Source organism: Drosophila kikkawai, chromosome 2L (genome assembly GCF_030179895.1).
Source record: "Drosophila kikkawai strain 14028-0561.14 chromosome 2L, DkikHiC1v2, whole genome shotgun sequence".
In the NCBI taxonomy this organism is placed as follows: Eukaryota; Metazoa; Arthropoda; class Insecta; order Diptera; family Drosophilidae; genus Drosophila; species Drosophila kikkawai.
This window is the reverse complement of record NC_091728.1, coordinates 9794893-9811580: the sequence shown is the minus strand read 5'-3', so window position 1 is coordinate 9811580 and position 16688 is coordinate 9794893. Positions and strand designations below refer to the sequence as shown.

Below are 16688 nucleotides of genomic sequence, written 5' to 3'. Positions count from 1 at the left end.
CTTTTGGCCCCAACTAAAGATGCATAAGAGAGTGGTAATCCCTGGAAATGGCGTCTAAATGCCCAAGCTCTCCCAGCGGCACTCTGAGTGCTGCTGCTGCTGCTCCAAGTGTCTCTTATAAATGGGCAAGTATTTATATTTTTCATTTCGTTATTTCTATAGCAACTTTTAGCCGAGTTTTGCAAGCAGGCGGGCAATTTTCCAAGCCTGGGAGCAGCTGCTCCCAGTGCACTTTCCACCGCAGAACCCATCATTTAAATTGGAAAATTTCAAGTGCTCCGGCATCAATCAACAGTGGCCACTGAAAGTGTTACTTTCGGCCCTGTCCGGTTAAACTTTTATAATTAGCCACGCGAGGATAAGTACAGTGAGTTGTTTGTGCAAGAAAATCTAATTAATGCCAAGGAGGCGAAGTCCTTGGCCCGAAAACATCCTCTAATCAAGCAAATAACTCGAGCTCCGTATCACTTTCAATAAACTTTGCAGACTCGCCAGCAAAATGTTGCGACCTTCTGTTGCTGAGACGCAAAGGACCCTAGTCGGAGGAGGTCTACAATTAGCTTTCCCAGACTAATCATGCCTTTGAAGTGGCTTTTTAAATGCATTCAGCCATTAGGCATGCCGCCCAGTTGCCTCATGCATATTGAAATTAGCTTCGGGCTGTCTCAGGCTGTGTCCTGGCATATATGTAATTAGCAATGCAGTTCGATTGATTCCACGCTCGTCGTATATCCTTTCAGACAGCCGGAAACAGGAAGCTGCTCCAGCTGGAGATGCAATTAATTCAGAAAGCTGGCACAGTGCTGTTTTGAAACTTAGTCAGGAAATTGCCAAGCTCCCTCGGGGCCAAGTTGATATTTTGTTTGTATTTTTACTACCTTTTTGCCTTCAGTATTGTATTCATTCATATAAATATGATACTTATTATTTAATAATAAAGGAGATTTGAAAAATGTTGTGAATAACCCGCTGTGACTGAAATAAATATCTCGTTAAGCCCAAATGAAATGAAAATAAGTAAATAATATCTTGGCAAAAGTTTGCAGATTTAGTAGCAGCAAACACATTGTAACAAATTTGTGAAATTGGATTATACATCGCTGAAATAAGAACGAAAAGTTGATGCAGCCTTTGGAGTTAGAAATTTGCATTACACGCAATTTGCAGTCCTAAAATTCTTGGCTGAAAACAACAGCCAGGCAGCCAGAAATAGAGGTTTACGCCGATGGTTAAAGGCATCGGCGGCGGCGTAGAGGTCAAAATGACTCGGCGGCGGCGGCGTAGTAGTCAGAAAGAACCGGCGGCGGCGGCGCGTCAAATAAGGCAAAAAGGCCATTTTAATGAGTTATTTATTTTTTTTAAAGTTTTATAAAGAACAATGACACTGAAGGCCGCGCTGAAGCTGCGCCGATGCCGCACCAGCGGCGCGCCGCGGCGCGCCGTTATTTTCATAATTTGGCGGCGGCGCGTCAAATAAGGCAAAAATCGGCGGCGGCGGCGGCGTGGCGCGGCGGCGTATTTGTCTAGCCAGAAATCAGTATGAACGAGCAACCATAATTTTGGTATATTTTTTGGGGGATTAGTGGCACAAGCAAATGTTTTCATATAGAATCAGGAATTTTCAAGACTATTTTTGTTATTTTAATGCCACTATTTTGTTGTTAAATTTCCGTTTCGTATGTGTCATTCATTGCCAATGGCTTAATTTTGTTTTTTGTTTGTCCTTGTCGGTAGAGAAAAGTTGACAGAGATTTATGGCATACTTGAAGGCGTCGTCGTCGTCTGGCAAACGCAGAGGAGCATCATCAATTTTAATAAAACCTTTTTTGTTTTCACATGCATGTGTGTGCATTTGAGTTTTCCAGAAAATGTCTCCCAAAGCGAGAGTAAGTTTCTTTTTTTGCAAGGAATAAACTAGAAAGAAAAGCATTTGTCAGACAGGGATATTTTTTACTAAACTTTAAAATATAAGCCAAACTATATGTAAATCTTAAAAACGCTTCAACCCCGTAAACTATAGAGCCCTTCTACTCTTTCTAAACAATACGAAAATCTAAAAAATAGACATATAAATATACATCCCCTTTCAGAAGATTTCCCCTCGTTTTTTCCACAGTTGTATTGAATTTTTGCCAACAATGGCCGCCAATAATAACTCAGCAGCTTTTGTATTTGACGGCCATTAAATACAACGACATGGAGGGAAAATGAAACAGAGGCAATGACAGCTCCGAAACAATTGCACAACTAATCAATGATGGTCATCAATGGCCATTGAAGAAGGGAGTGCAGTGCGGGACAGTGTTCAGGGAGAAAAAAGAGCAAAGAAAAAAACATTAGGAAAACAATTAAACTAATTGACGGCAATTTATACGCAACAAGGACACAGAAACAGAGCGAAAAATAAAGAGACGCCAGGCGAAAAACTGAGAAAACGAGAAAGAGAAACTTACACAAAAAACCAAAAGTTTTATAGGAGAAAATTGGAGCTGGAAAGTTTTTCACACAGCGTTGAAAAGTAAACCGCTAAAAATGAAAAGCAGCGCGAAAAGAGAGTGTGCTGGAAAACTGCCGAGAGGGAAAGAGGGAGCGGAAGCGGGATCCATTAACTAGGCCACTAATGAAACCACATTGAAAGAGTTCCACCAACGGCAACATCTAACTAATTGACATTGTCGGGTATGAAATACCATTTAATTCACTGCGACACTGAATTTGTTTTGGCATTGCGCATACGACCCGTGACACGGACTTTATTTGAGCTTGTCATAAATTCCTCATTTTGGTTTTAGCTTGTACTAACCTCTAAAACTGTCCCTCAAAGGCGAATAATCCACTTACAATGCCATTTCCGCTTTGAATGACGCACAAAAAAACCAAAAGCCAAGTCAAAGAAGCTTTGACTTTTATTTATTTCTAGATGCTGTGTAGATGGCAGTCGACTTTTTCACTTTTCTTTAGAAAAAAATTGAATTTTTAAAGGTAGTGGCTTTTCAAGATTGCACCTAAGATTATATGCTATATATATTTATAGCATTAATTATAAACTATCATCATGATATTTGCAATGATATTTTTATTATTTTCTTGTTTCCAACCGGCAAACTCGTCATTAAATTGAGCACTAAATTGGCTTAAGTTATTTCATTTAATAGGAAAAATAACTATGTTTTTTTAGCCACACCATCTCCAGAGCAATTCAAGCACCGCAAGCTCCTAGCAAGTCCTTGGAATCCTTGGGACCCACTCCCATAACAGGCCATTACACTGGCAAAGCTGTTTGCCGTCCGCATTGCGGTGGCCTGAGCTGTTTGTGCAATTGCATTAGGGAATTCCCCGCACACATACACATATACCAACCATGTCCACACAGTCCACATACATATATAAAATATTTATTACGTTTTTGTTTACCGTGCTGGCGGCGGGTGTGAAGTTTAATAAATTTTAAAGCTTGCTTTGGCCTGCTGAGCGGGATTTTCTCGTTGCCAAAATTTATGCGGCCTTAAAAGTTTACAGCCAGCACAGCACCTAGCACAAAAAAAAAAAGGAGGAGGAAGAGGGTAAACACATATCGGATAAGATGCTATCATTGTGGCAACATCAAAGCCAAGTGTCTTATCTGAGCATCCCAAGGCATCCATGGCAATTGATCCACTTAGAGTCCTTCGCCGGCTTCTGCCTGTGCTTCTCATTCTGATCCTGCTCCCGCTGTTTGCTTTATAGCCCCCCTCCCAACTGCTGACTGTCACACACGTCTATACATTTATTAGCATATTTCCAGCCACACCCCGTCCCCATAAGCCTAATGATGCAGAAATGTAAAACAACTGTGACCCGCCGATCCCCCAAAGACAGTCGGACCCATTTCCAACCCATTGCCCCCTGTTCCCGGCTCCCCAGCTCCACTCCGGCTCATGTGGAGCGGCGGGAGGGATTGTCATTGGCAATTGTGATGTGGCATACTGATTTTGTTATTCTGCGAGCTCACTCCGCGTGACGTACGCGCTTTTTTATTTCCCAGACGTGCAAGGAAATCGAAAACTGCAAAATAATCAGGGTGCAGAACTATCACTCAAACTATAAAGATTTGGGGGATGAAGCCAAGAACACTTTTTCATGAGGAGTTCTTAGGGGTAAGGGAGAGCTCGAGGTATATTAAAATTACATTAAAATTGACTACAATATTTATTAATTATAACTTACCTGATTGCTGTTCTTCTACAGTGTTTTGTTTAACAATAACTTCCGATTGCTGGTCAATTTCCTCGGTATTTTAGAAACATTTCAGAACGATTGGCTTCCACCTCATGGCGGAATGCATAAGTTCACCGTTCTTTAACACATTTCCTGATGTCAGAACCCGCGGAGTCAGGCAAAGGATTTAACTTGACTGAAGAATGCAGCTGAGTGCCAAAAGTTTTTACTCCAACTTTTCCTCGGACAGCAAAGTGCCGAGTGCCGATGCTGAGCGGGGAAACTTCCCCAGGGAAAGTCTGATGTTGAATTGTTTGGCATGGCTCTTACGAAAATATTTTCTCAAGCCAATAAATATCGAGGCAAAAGGGTCAATAAGGATAAAGGGAATATTTAAATTGAGAAAAATTAAAACAGAAAGAGTTAATTAGGAATCGAACCAACTTTCACTTGAAGTTCTTGGTACATGTGGGGATTATCCCATACAATTTTCTAGATCGAAACGCAATCATAAATACGCATTCAGCATTTGACTTTTGATTGATTTTTACACCCCGGCCAAGATGAATGCCAAAATAAATACCAATTTATGCAGCTCCTTGGCCAAATTGAATTACACAAAATAGGCTTATGTGTGTGTGTCGGCAAATATAGAAAGGAAAATTCAATTTTCTGGCAATTGCTGTGGGTATAAATGGCCAAGAAAATGAGCGAGAAAAGTCAGATCCAATATACTTAAGAGAACAATGTCATAAACCTCTTTTTGTTGCTATTGTACAGGTGAGAAGGCCAGATGTTCCCCAGCTCCTTTTGCTGTATGAATAATGGCAAATTCTTGGCTTTTCTTCATTTTCTCTTTCAAGCTAAAAAAAAGGTGGATTAGTGCCACGCAGGCGTTAATTAACGAAATAAATGTCTCATCACTCCTCCGGAATGTCCATCTGCCTGGCCAAGTTAATTATTAGTCTCCTCTTTTTCTTTTAATCATTTCCCCATTTCAGTGGAAAACTCACCGTCTGAATGCACTCCGAGAGAAACTCAAACAAAATGCAGCTGAATAAATCAGCTTTGAGTGAAAGGTAAATGCGTGAATAGCTGACTGGTTAAATGAGTGCCTAAAACACTCAACAAATATGCCAAGAGCCCTCGGAATCCGTTCGTTTTGTACAAAGTAAAATTGTCGCAACTAGTAGTTGGAATCATTCAATCGTTTGAAGAAGAGTCAGTCTAAGTGCTTGCATTTTTCAACCTAAAAAAATAAATAAAAAACTTACAGAATGGGTTGCCAAATTTTTTGAACACTTTACAGCACTTTGCTTAAAACACTCATACGCAGTGTTGGCCCACAACTGGGGGCATCCGCTCCGTTTACTTACATTTTGGCAAATATTTTGAATCAGTTATAATTTAGCGACTGTAACAAACATTTTGATAAATTGTAACCATATTTCCCAAGCAATGTAAGTTAAATAAGATCCTAATTAGCTGACATCAAACTCATGTAGACATCCAGCTCAGGCTTTAGTGATGGAAGCCACTCAAAGTTCGGCAGGCAATTAATGGCGCTTGCCAAACTTGTTTGGTTACCTCAGTTTGCCCGTGGCCAAAAATGCATGGCAATGCTTCCTGGCGGTCAGATACATCTCGTCCTCTCTCTGGCGGAGATTCTCTACGTATTTTCTCCAGGCAAGCACGAGCATAAGTTAAAAACTTTGCAGCAACAGTTCCCTGCCAGGCCATTCATTAGCATGGAAATTTGCAAATTTATCAGCTGTGGTCTCCGCTTTTGCACTGGGAAAAACCAAAGGCACAAATTTCGGAAATTTCTAATTTAAGAAAAATTAATTAGCTACATACTTACTATTAAATTTTCTAATAATTGTATAATAATTTAAATAAAAAGAATATATTTAATTAATCTTGAAATGGTGTTTGGTTATTTTGTTGCCAGTGTAGTTGGTGCAGGTCCTGGTCCTGTGAGCACAACTTTACCGCACAATGGGCACTTTTCAGAGTGGGCACCGCAGCCTGCTCGCTGGGAGCTCCACCAACTGCATTAGATCGTCTGACAAAGTTTGTCGCACAAATTATACACAGATGGAAATCGAGCTGGTGGAACCTCCAGACGTATGTTAACGACACTCGGGCTCTGTTGGTTGGTGCAACAGATGCACCGGGCTCTAAATATTTATCGCCAGGACCTCACAAATATGCATGAGTGCTCCCAAGTTGAGTGTTAGAGTTCAATGGGTTCCCAGAGCTTAAATCAATTGACCTTTTCTGTACAATGTAAATTAAAGTATTAAGATAATATTAAATCTATTAAATATGTATTATGACACATATTAAATAAAAAAATGAAAGGAAGCTCTTTGTTAATGGGCGATTTACGATTAATACAAAAATAATGAAAGTTTAAATAAAATGTAAAATGTTCTTTTTATATATTATTTATGTATCAGCTATTATTTAATTTAAATTATCTTAAATGTATACATTTATTGCCTTGCGGCTTGTTTAACATTCTTTGACCTTTACTTTTAGTATGAGTCCGGCTCTCTCTAGAAAAATGTCCAAAGACAGTTTGGGTGTTTGCTAATAACTACCTGAGGGGCAATTCTTGTTTATTTTGTAATTGGATCGAAATACAAGACAAGTAAACATTCTTGATATTTTAATTAATATTGCACTCCTGAGGGCTAATTCTCATAAACACAAACAAGAAAACATGAGACACTTATTCATTTATGTAGGGGTTTCGTTGCTTATATAAAAACATTGAATATTAATTACAATTTTAATAATATGTTTTACTTTTCAATTTATATTTTTAATGATTTAAACAGTAACGCATTCCGTTTTTATTGTAACTAACCCCAAAATAACCAGCTGACACATTTAAAAATTATCTTTAAATTACAAGCATTTTATTTTGGTGACAATGATTTGGCCGACTTCTTTTGTTGTATCGCAATTTTCTTATCGTACAGTCTACAAGTAGCGGGAAACCTAAAGTATAGATCGATATAAAAAACTGTATATATGTTTATATGGCAAATATTGACAGAAGTTATTGATTACAAACGTAAACAGAAGTGGCGTCAGATGATACTGCAGTGATTTTAAGGCACCGATAGCGGTCATAAACATTAGTTTTTTAACCATTTTAAAACAGAATAACTACGTTGCTTACTCAACTGATAGTCAGGGTCGGACTGCTGACCACTAGATAGATAACTTTGGAAAATACACTTGGTTTTTGGGTGTGCGCCTCCCGTCGGAACCCTTGCTAATATCTGGGTATTAACTAACCACAAATTTACGCGTACAAGGGCGTTGTCTGTGTCTATGTTGGTATTCGAAACTTGTGGGAGACACTCCCCAGATAAGCGTGGAAGTTTGGATCGGGTTTCAGTTTTCCAAGAACTGTGCTGCCATCTGCACAACGCTATTAGCGGATGGTTTTATTACAGAATCATGAAGGTTCAATAAGAAAACCAATATTAATCGTGTGTGAAATAATATAAATATAATAATATAAAATATATAAAACAAGAGTGAATTATAGTTAAAAAAAGGTGTGACATAATTAATGGTTGAACGAAATAGCGGAGTTCAATACGAGAGAATGCCGTCTGTTACTTTCAGGTAAAAGTGAATAATACTTAAAATTTGTTAAGCTTTATGTCATAATTTAATGAATTTATAGGAAATAAACTTGTTATTTACTTAAAATTGAATGAAAATAATTACAAATTAGACCTCTTAGCCTTGTTGCCTAATTTTAAAAACCTTTATATAATTTTAACTAATATTTAACCATTACATTTAATACTAAGAATTGACTTTGATTATATCAAAATTATTTACGGCAATAACCCTGTTAACACCTAAGACCGCTGATTTGAAATGTTTCAGAAACTTTATTGCCATGGCAGACATCTGCCATAATACCTTGGTTAATAATTTTAACACATCCATTGTAACTTTCTCTTAAAAAAGCTGATGAGTCAGTGGCAAGATTTTTCCTTATTTCAGAGCCACAAAACCTGGCACAGACCCATACAATTGGCTAAATACATCAATGACGTCACATTCGGTGGATATATTTACAATTAGCGTTGCCTTTGAAATAATTTGAGGAGCACATACATAGATTGACTCATGTTTGTAAATATTTAAGCCCCTCGAGATCGACAAACAATGTTGACCCAGTAAACAGGCCCAAGATCGGCAAAGTCTAGGCCCAAAAAGATAACCGGCGGGGAATCTGGAATATATATAAACCAAAGAGAGAATCAGAGCTCTTTACAGCTCTCTGTATACGCGACAATTGCCAACATTGACAACTTGTTGAGAGAGCGTAATAGCAGTTCGAGCTCAAACGTGAGAGATCGTAATACATGGGATTTATGTACAAACACAATGCCGAAGAAGATATATACACTGATCGGATACATAATCTCACCGACCTGATGAAGTGCAAATAGGCTAATAAATTAAGGCAATAATAAGGCTGCAATAGATTTATTTACACACACGGATCACACTCGTACACCCGTACGGTAAAAATAGCAGGCTAATAACGACGCTAATCAGTTAGTCAAATATCGTCTGGCCGATAGCTCCGACAATTGGAGTAACTGCCTCGAAAACACCTCAGTCTTCCAACTGACACGAGTCTGTAAGGGCGCGGAAAGTCGCGCTTTCGAGATCGGTGATCGATCGGTTCCTATATAGTTTTCTCAGATCCAATTATAACTGCGCAGCGGCTCGGTCATGTCACTAATTAACCTTAAATCCAGCGACATGTACGATGAACCGATAAATCTGTGGAAGACCAAGCAGCGCGTTCACTATCACCACGATGTGGTCAAAGGCAAAAAGTGTGTGTTTGTTGGGTTTAAATTCTTAAATGCAGTGGCACATATACACGGATTTAGATATACATTTTTCAAAGATATCTAGTGGAGGGTTTTATCAGTGTGAAATAAATGAAGGCTGAAGATAAATTTGCTTTTATTTTATTAGAGAAAAGCAAAGAAAACCAAATATTTATTACTTAAATTCGTTAAAGTTTAAATTTGATTTCTAGATTTTGAAAAATCTTTAATATCCAATTTAAAGATATTTTTCTTTTATTTTTAACGATAACAATTTTGATAATATTTTCCATAAAGCATCGACCACCATAAAACTTTTATGATCGCAAATAAATGACAATTTTTGTAAGTTTCTCTTCCTTCTTATTTTCGAATAAAGTTTATCTAATCGAAAAGGTTCATCAAGTACATAAAGTTGTCAGTGTTATGACATTTTTTTTCGTTTTGTTCGTAAAATCCCTAGCTCAAATTGCAGACACTGATTGCGCGGAACAAAAGAAAAACGTGATCACTTAATGTTTATGCAAACAGTTGAAACTTATCTAGCTCTTGATTGATGAGACATCTGGCCGAGTTGTGTTGATAAACCCACTTATATACAAATTAGAGATATTTCCTAGGGAACACGCGCAGTTTTCTTATCCTCGCCCAGCGATAATATCTCAATTTGCAGCCAGAAATCAATCAAAAAGCAATCAAAGCTGCAAAATATATCAAAAAGCAAGCGACTCTTTCAGGGTCAGGTTGGCCTTCTTCAAAAAGCTGACCAGAAGCAAGAGCCTCGAAAGTAGATTCAGTCGATCGGAAATCATTGAACTCGTCGCAGGCTCTCCTTGGTGTTTTTCGTGTGTATGTGCGCCACTGGCAGGAAGGACAGAGTCCTGGAGCCACCTCTAATCTGATTTGATCCTTCGATAGTAACCAAACATCCTCCGATGGCTGTGATTATATAACCATTAGTGTGCCAAAGAAGTCGGCTTCGTTCTCCAGATCGCCTCCTAACTCGCTGCCGCCCTCGGTTCCGGGAACACCACCGCACTCCTTTGCAGCCACCTCGAACCAGGTGATACGCTACGCCAGAACCTCCTGCGACCACTGTGGTCATCACAGCATTCCCGTAATGTCGCCGCATCCCATCTCACCGCTGGCCAAGTCCCAGAATAATCTGGATCTCGTGGAGCATGCCAGTCAGAGGCAGGCCCTCCTACCGATGCCCACAATAGGGATCCATCGCGATGACTCTGCCTGCACCCTGCAGGTGTCCCGCAGGCCATCGCTGCTCCTGCAGGAGATACTCACGCAGCGGCCCCCGCTCTTTGGAAGGAAAGATGGCAATGGATTCTTGTCGCCGAGGAGTGCCAGAAATGGGTACTAGCTTTTGGTTCAATTTAGGATTTATAGATATAGTTAATCTAGTTGTTTATGGTTTAGTATTTTACCCACTTAATTTCTAATAATTTCAGAAACCTGCAAGGAACAGCCAGCGGCAGTACAGCCACCATTAACTTACAAAGTGGCACGGCAAGTGCTAGGAATGGATCCACAGCCTTCTTCGACAGTGGAGCCAAGAGCTTTCAGGCCAAGCAGCAGAAGGAAAAGAACCGCAGGGCGGGCAAGTGAGTGCTATAAAACACCCTTAGTTAAGCTTATTTTTAATATATTTTTTTTTATATTTTCTCAGTGATGCCATAAGCTCTGCCTTGTCGGCCACCTACTGCAAGCTGCTGGTGCTGCTGGGCGTCTGTCTGCCCATCACAGAGGTGATATCGGAGCAGATACCCACCTATGTGTACCAGGGATTCTATGTGTATCTCTATGCAGGCAGCATACTCTTTGTGATATTTCTGTACATCAGTGCCTTTCGCAATCGATCGCTATTTAATGCCCTGAAAGAGTATCGTGAGTTTAGTCTACTTTTTTGTGTAATTCTTTATTTAAAGTATATATTGTTTTGCAGATGAAAAGAACAGCAATGTCCATCTCAAGCACAAAGTCACTCATTTTGGCAGTTTTTACCTGAGAGTCGGAGCCATTGCCTTTGCCATTGGCACCATGGTGTATTCTGGCCTGGAATTTGGTCAGTTTTTCGAGCTGAATGGTCATCCTGGCTGTCGGGATGTCTTCGTGGCCATTACTCCCATCTGTAGGATGATCCTGTGCATTGCCCAGGTTCAGTTCATCTTCCTGAACACCACCTACATGGACATGGCCCGCCATAAGGTGGCCTCGAGATTCGGACTCATGCACATGGTGGCCACCAATCTGTGCGAGTGGCTGTATGTCCTAGTGGAGGAGACCAAGCACGAGATATTCCACATAGGCCAACACGAGGTGGATCCCGCCCACGACCTGGTCATTCACAACAACACCAACAGCCGGCCCGACTGGGCTGCGGTTAATGAGTCCCTGCATCAGCATCATCTTCACAACTCCCACCTGACGGTCACGGATCCGCTCAATAGAACGGTGCTGGCCAATGTGAGCACTATTATTGCGAACATGACTTTGACCCCTTCGCCCACGGCGGCCACATTTAGTGGCTGTTCTCGGACCACCATCATGGGTTCTTTAGTCCAGCAGCTGTCGCCTTTCCTGTTTCCCTGCACCATCGAGTATTCCCTAATCTGTGCTGTGATTCTCTTCGAGATGTGGAAGACTGTTAAATCCATTCCGGACATCGACAAGACCAGGAAGAACTCCGTGAAGCCGGTGACTCAGAAACCGGCTCACCATTTCTCCGTGGACTGCTCGCAGTCGCACAAGGGTCTCTTCTTTGGCATCCTGATCATTGTGATGACAATTATCTCCATGATCATGTACTTTGTGCTGTACACGCAGCCGGGTTACGAGCTGGTGGCCACTCAGGAGGTCACTCTGTGGGAGACCTTCATGTACTTTATGTGCGCCTCGGCTGTGATAACGGGTGAGATTTTTAAAATTTATTGTAAATTATATATTATTTTGTTTATTCCTTTTCTTTACAGGCATGATCCTTATGCGCGACCTGCGCTACATCAAGGACACCAGCGACGAACACCACTCGATGGACCTGGACAATCTTCTTCTGATTGTGGCCCAGACCGGAGTGTATCTCTACGGCATGTTCAGCATCCTGGGCAGCTACTTTGCCAAGTGGGACACAGTACCGGACCGCGTCGAAGGTATTATCGCGGAGGTCTTCGGCGTGGTGCAGACATCGCTGCAGACCATGTTTATCCTTCACGCAAGCCACCGGCGGTGCAAGGGCGCCAAGCAGGTGCGAAGGAAGCCGGGCAGGGAGATTATCACGTTCCTGCTGGTGGCCAACATTGCCATCTGGTTTGTGAATACGCTGATTAAGGGACGAGCCGTGTTCCGGGAGACGCACCTGGAGTTCTTCGGGGTCTGGGGCTGGACCATCATTACTCACATCTCCATGCCGCTGGCCATCTTCTACCGCTTCCACTCCACGATTTGTCTGTTTGAAGTCTGGAAAATCACCTACAAGGCCAAGGCGCACTAGGTCTTGATTAATTCCCTTGATTAGTGGTCATTTGCTTTGTTGTTTAAGTTAATTTAACGTTCGAACAATGTAGATTTCTGCATAAGATAATTTATTTTTAAGAGCGAAATCAGTCTTCTTTGTTAGCAACAAATAAATCATTAATTTATTCTACGAGAGAGGTGGTTTTTTTAAAAGCATTTCGACTTTAATAATTAAACTTTGTTGCTGTGAGTTTAGTTGTTAATTTGGGAATTGTAAATTATTACTTCCTTTCAAAATTAAATGCTTAAAATAATTTATTTCTATACTATTATTATTTGGCTTTTTGACATCTGAAAACTATAAAAAATGGGACAGAAATACAATTTGTTATCACTTTGACTGACATTACGTGACACTTGTTATTTACTTTCTCATTAGCAGTTGAGGTGCCACAAGATTGCACACTTATTTTGATTACCCAATTTCATTTGACACTTTGAAACGGTAGCATTTAGTAATCCCCTGGAAAGTGTCATTCACGTGTCTTTACAGCTGGTAGTTCCGCTTTTTCTAAGAAAAGAATTAGATATCAATCAAGCGAAAGCTCTTATTAATCAGAATGTAATTATTTGCAGCAAAAAAACACATCCTTAAAATCAAAAGTGTTATTTTACAGCAACTTTAAGAAATAAATAATTCCATTCAGGGTCCATCTTATTTCCTTACAAATTGCCTCGATCTATAAACAGCCCATAAGGAATTGCTTGGCGTGAAAGCAAAATCAGGTATTCGTGTATCAAATGTATTCGGGGCTGACATAAATCTTTTGGCAGAAAAAGGCTGAGGCAGACAATTGACAAATCGGCGTTTCCGTTTCCTGTTGCGTGCTGTTCCGCCAAGAAAAATGTCAAAATGGGGCGGGGATTGACATTGAACGGATGCAAAAGGGAAGCCAACTGCCTCATGGGCATAAATTTGATATGCCCGAAATCCGGGAGTCCATATATCGATGTGTGTGCGTGTGTGTGTGTGAAGGACTTTCGAACCGAAACATCAAGGAAGGTAAATAAAAAGGCATTGAGCCATGAAGTTGATGAATTGGCGCATTTAAATTATGTATTTATGGGGAAATCAGGAGAAGAGATGCGATTGTTATTCAGGTGGCACACACAGCGATAATAAACGGGCAATTTGGGGTTAACAAATCGAGTGATGTATGGCTTTATCGCATCCTTTCGATGAGCACGTGATGGGAATGTGTAATAAAGCAATAGTCAAACAATCAATGTATACAGTTAACTTTAAGCTATTGATACTCCGAACTCCTTAATTAAAATACATCAGAAAAGAGGATGTCAATAAATAAACAAATGACTTTTAAATTAAAATTCCAATCACGTGTGGGGAAATTTAGCCCCATCTTTAACACAGAGCTTCACACGTGACTTTTGAATATTTACTCGTAAAATGTGCAATTATCGGTACAAGACCAGCAATAAATATAACATTTCTGTTTAAACTCTTGGCTGTTTTTCAAGTGAATTCGTTTTATAAAACCTCTGCCTACACTACATACAAAGCTCATTGAAATCTTGAGCCATTTCAAATAGCCATCATAATTAGAAGGGAAGCGCCACTTTCCACGGAAACGTGCTAATTGCAGGTGGAACAGTAAAAAAAGAGGCAACCAAGAGCGAAATGAGGAAACTAATTAGAACTCTGGGTAGCGAATTCAAGCCGTTATCCATTACTCTTTAATCAATATTGTAAATAATTTCTCAGATGACTACCTCCAACCGAAATGAGTTCAAGTTCAAGACGACGACGACGACGATGACGCCAAGATTCCATTTCAATGGACTTCCAAACGGACTTGCCGCGATTGTCAACATTAATAAATCAGATGGGAAAAATTGCAGTCGATGGAATTTTTTATGATGCCATCATCAACGTGCCCGGCAACTATGCCAGATGTCAACTGCCTGGGAAAAATAGAATCAGGAAGCTCGCGCTAGCTGGGAGGATGTTGTAAATGGAAATGACGCGGAAGCGCTAAGGACAATGACGGACGTCGACGATGACGATGACGAGTTTTGGAGCTGATGGTCATGTTTGGTGCCGACCACCCGGGTGCCTCTTCGTGGCGGAAATGACATCGCAATGGAGGTGACACCGCTGCGGGGAGTTCGCAGCGGAAACGGAAATTTAAAGGCAAGGCAAACGGCCAAAAGAAACGGGCAAACAAGCGGTGAATGCTAATCAAGATGTGAAGTCGGCAAGGAACTGCAGACTCACTGGGGAATAGTCGGGAAATAATGGTCATTAAGCAAATTCCCTATAAAAATAAACTTTTTTAAAGTAATTACTGTACGTTGAGGTTTGAATACTTACACAAAAGAATTATCTAGTTTCAAAACCAATCACAATTTAATCGAGCTCATCTTTGACTAGACAATCTAAATTCACATGGTGAAAACTTTAATTCTAACTACGGCAATCAATGGAAAGTTTATTCCCGCTTTCTCAGCATCTCTTTCAAATTCCAAAACTTTATGCACACTCACCGGGAAGTGAAAGCAAGCAAAGCTAAGTTTCTAGTGCAAGAAGCGTTTTTATTTGTTCAATTTAAAAATGAATTTTCAGTTTCGGCAAGTTATTTCAAGCCAAGGGATGCCAAGAACTTTTTAGCCATATATTGTTCTGATAAGCTGCTCTCCAAGTGAGCAGCAAAAGTTTTCCATATACGGAATTAAAATTGATCAAAATTGATAGATGCCAATCGAGTTGAAGCTTGGAAAATTTAGAAACGAAAGTAAAGCTATGCAACCCAACTTGCTGTAAAGTAAATTTCCAACGAAAAGTAAATAGAAATAAAACCATTTGCTCTCCATTAAACGTAACCGGAGAGGGACTAGCATCACGTAGATCGAAAGCATTTTTCCCGTCTTGAGGACAGAAACTGAAACAAAACGTGTTTCTGGTGGCAAATCCTTTGTGGCTTCCCCTCTGCCTGTGTCTCTCAGCTGCTTTGGCACCCCGAACACGTAAGGCACGCACATGGATGGCTAAAGACATTAGAACGACACAATTAACCTTTTTAAAGAAGGATGTCAACAGTTGCTGACGGGTTGTGTGTGGTGTGGTTTGGGTTTTGGGTTATGGTTAAGAGCTTAAAGGGCGGCAGAACAATTGCTGCCACTCAAGCGTTTGTTTAGAAATCTAAAATTTCAACAAAAAAGGGCAAGGTTGTAAGAAGTAAGGTAAATTTTCATAGGAAGAGCTCTTATTAATTTATATATCTTGAAAGGAACATGACAAAGGAAAGGTTATTTAAATATATTTATTAATGTTCCATTCACTCATTTATTTTACTTAACTTAATGTCCTTCCCTTCGTTTTTCTCACCTTTAATGAAATTTCCCTCAAGGTAAATTAAAGTGTGCACTTCGCCCGGAAAATGTATACAACTTTTGTATACATAAACAATTTTTTTTTTTTGTTGGCAAACACAGTTAAGCAAATATGGCAGAATTTTAATAAGACACCAAGGGAAGCTTGAGGCACTTTCAATTTGTTTTGAACGACAGAAACGCGAACTCCCTTCCGCTGGAGCCACAAGGCGCACGGCACATGGGACAATTTCCCACTCGGTGACGCATTCTTGAGGGCAACGTAATATTTTCTGTTGAGTGGAAAATTAAACACAAGCATACCATGGCGACGAAAAGACTAAAATATCATATTGCAGCTTGACTGTAATAAGATTACTTCTGAGATTGAAATCCGCCAGCAACTCGAATTTCAGCAATCGGCTTAAAAGTTGTCAGAGAAAGTTTGGATTTCGACAGATTTATCCTGAGCGTTGCGGTATATTTGCTCGCACACAAAAACTACCACGAGAAATGCAATCATTAAAGTTTAATGAACTGTGCAAAATGCTCACCTAATTGGATATAAAACTTGCCCGACTTCTGTTTTCTTTTTCCGGCAAATGCAGCTGGAATTGACTGTGGTGCGCATTGAACTGCAATATAAAATTTAGTGGCTATATCTAGTTATGGCAATTCTTTTTATGTCCATATTTTATGGCCGCGCGGTCTCAGGGGCCTTGGAAAAAATATTCAATTGCGATGGAAGGAATG

The 16688-nt window shown here is 40.1% G+C and overlaps 1 protein-coding gene across 4 annotated transcripts; it reads left to right on the top strand.

Annotated features, from left to right (window-relative positions):
* Positions 1-7643: 7643 nt before the first annotated feature.
* On the top strand, positions 7644-12859 carry OtopLb (Otopetrin-like b). Of its 4 annotated transcripts, none has more exons than XM_017177590.2 (6): positions 8861-9083; positions 10041-10448; positions 10544-10696; positions 10762-10979; positions 11038-12003; positions 12065-12859. In XM_017177590.2, exons 1-6 carry the CDS (start codon positions 8977-8979, stop codon positions 12580-12582), a joined length of 2370 nt encoding a protein of 789 aa, XP_017033079.1. In that variant the 5' UTR covers positions 8861-8976; the 3' UTR covers positions 12583-12859. The 4 variants fall into 4 exon arrangements, with proteins under 4 accessions (XP_017033082.1, XP_017033079.1, XP_017033078.1 ...); XM_017177589.2 differs by having other exon boundaries at positions 9999-10448; XM_017177591.3 differs by lacking the exon at positions 8861-9083 and adding an exon at positions 9811-9929 and having other exon boundaries at positions 9999-10448.
* The last annotated feature ends 3829 nt before the right edge of the window (positions 12860-16688 follow it).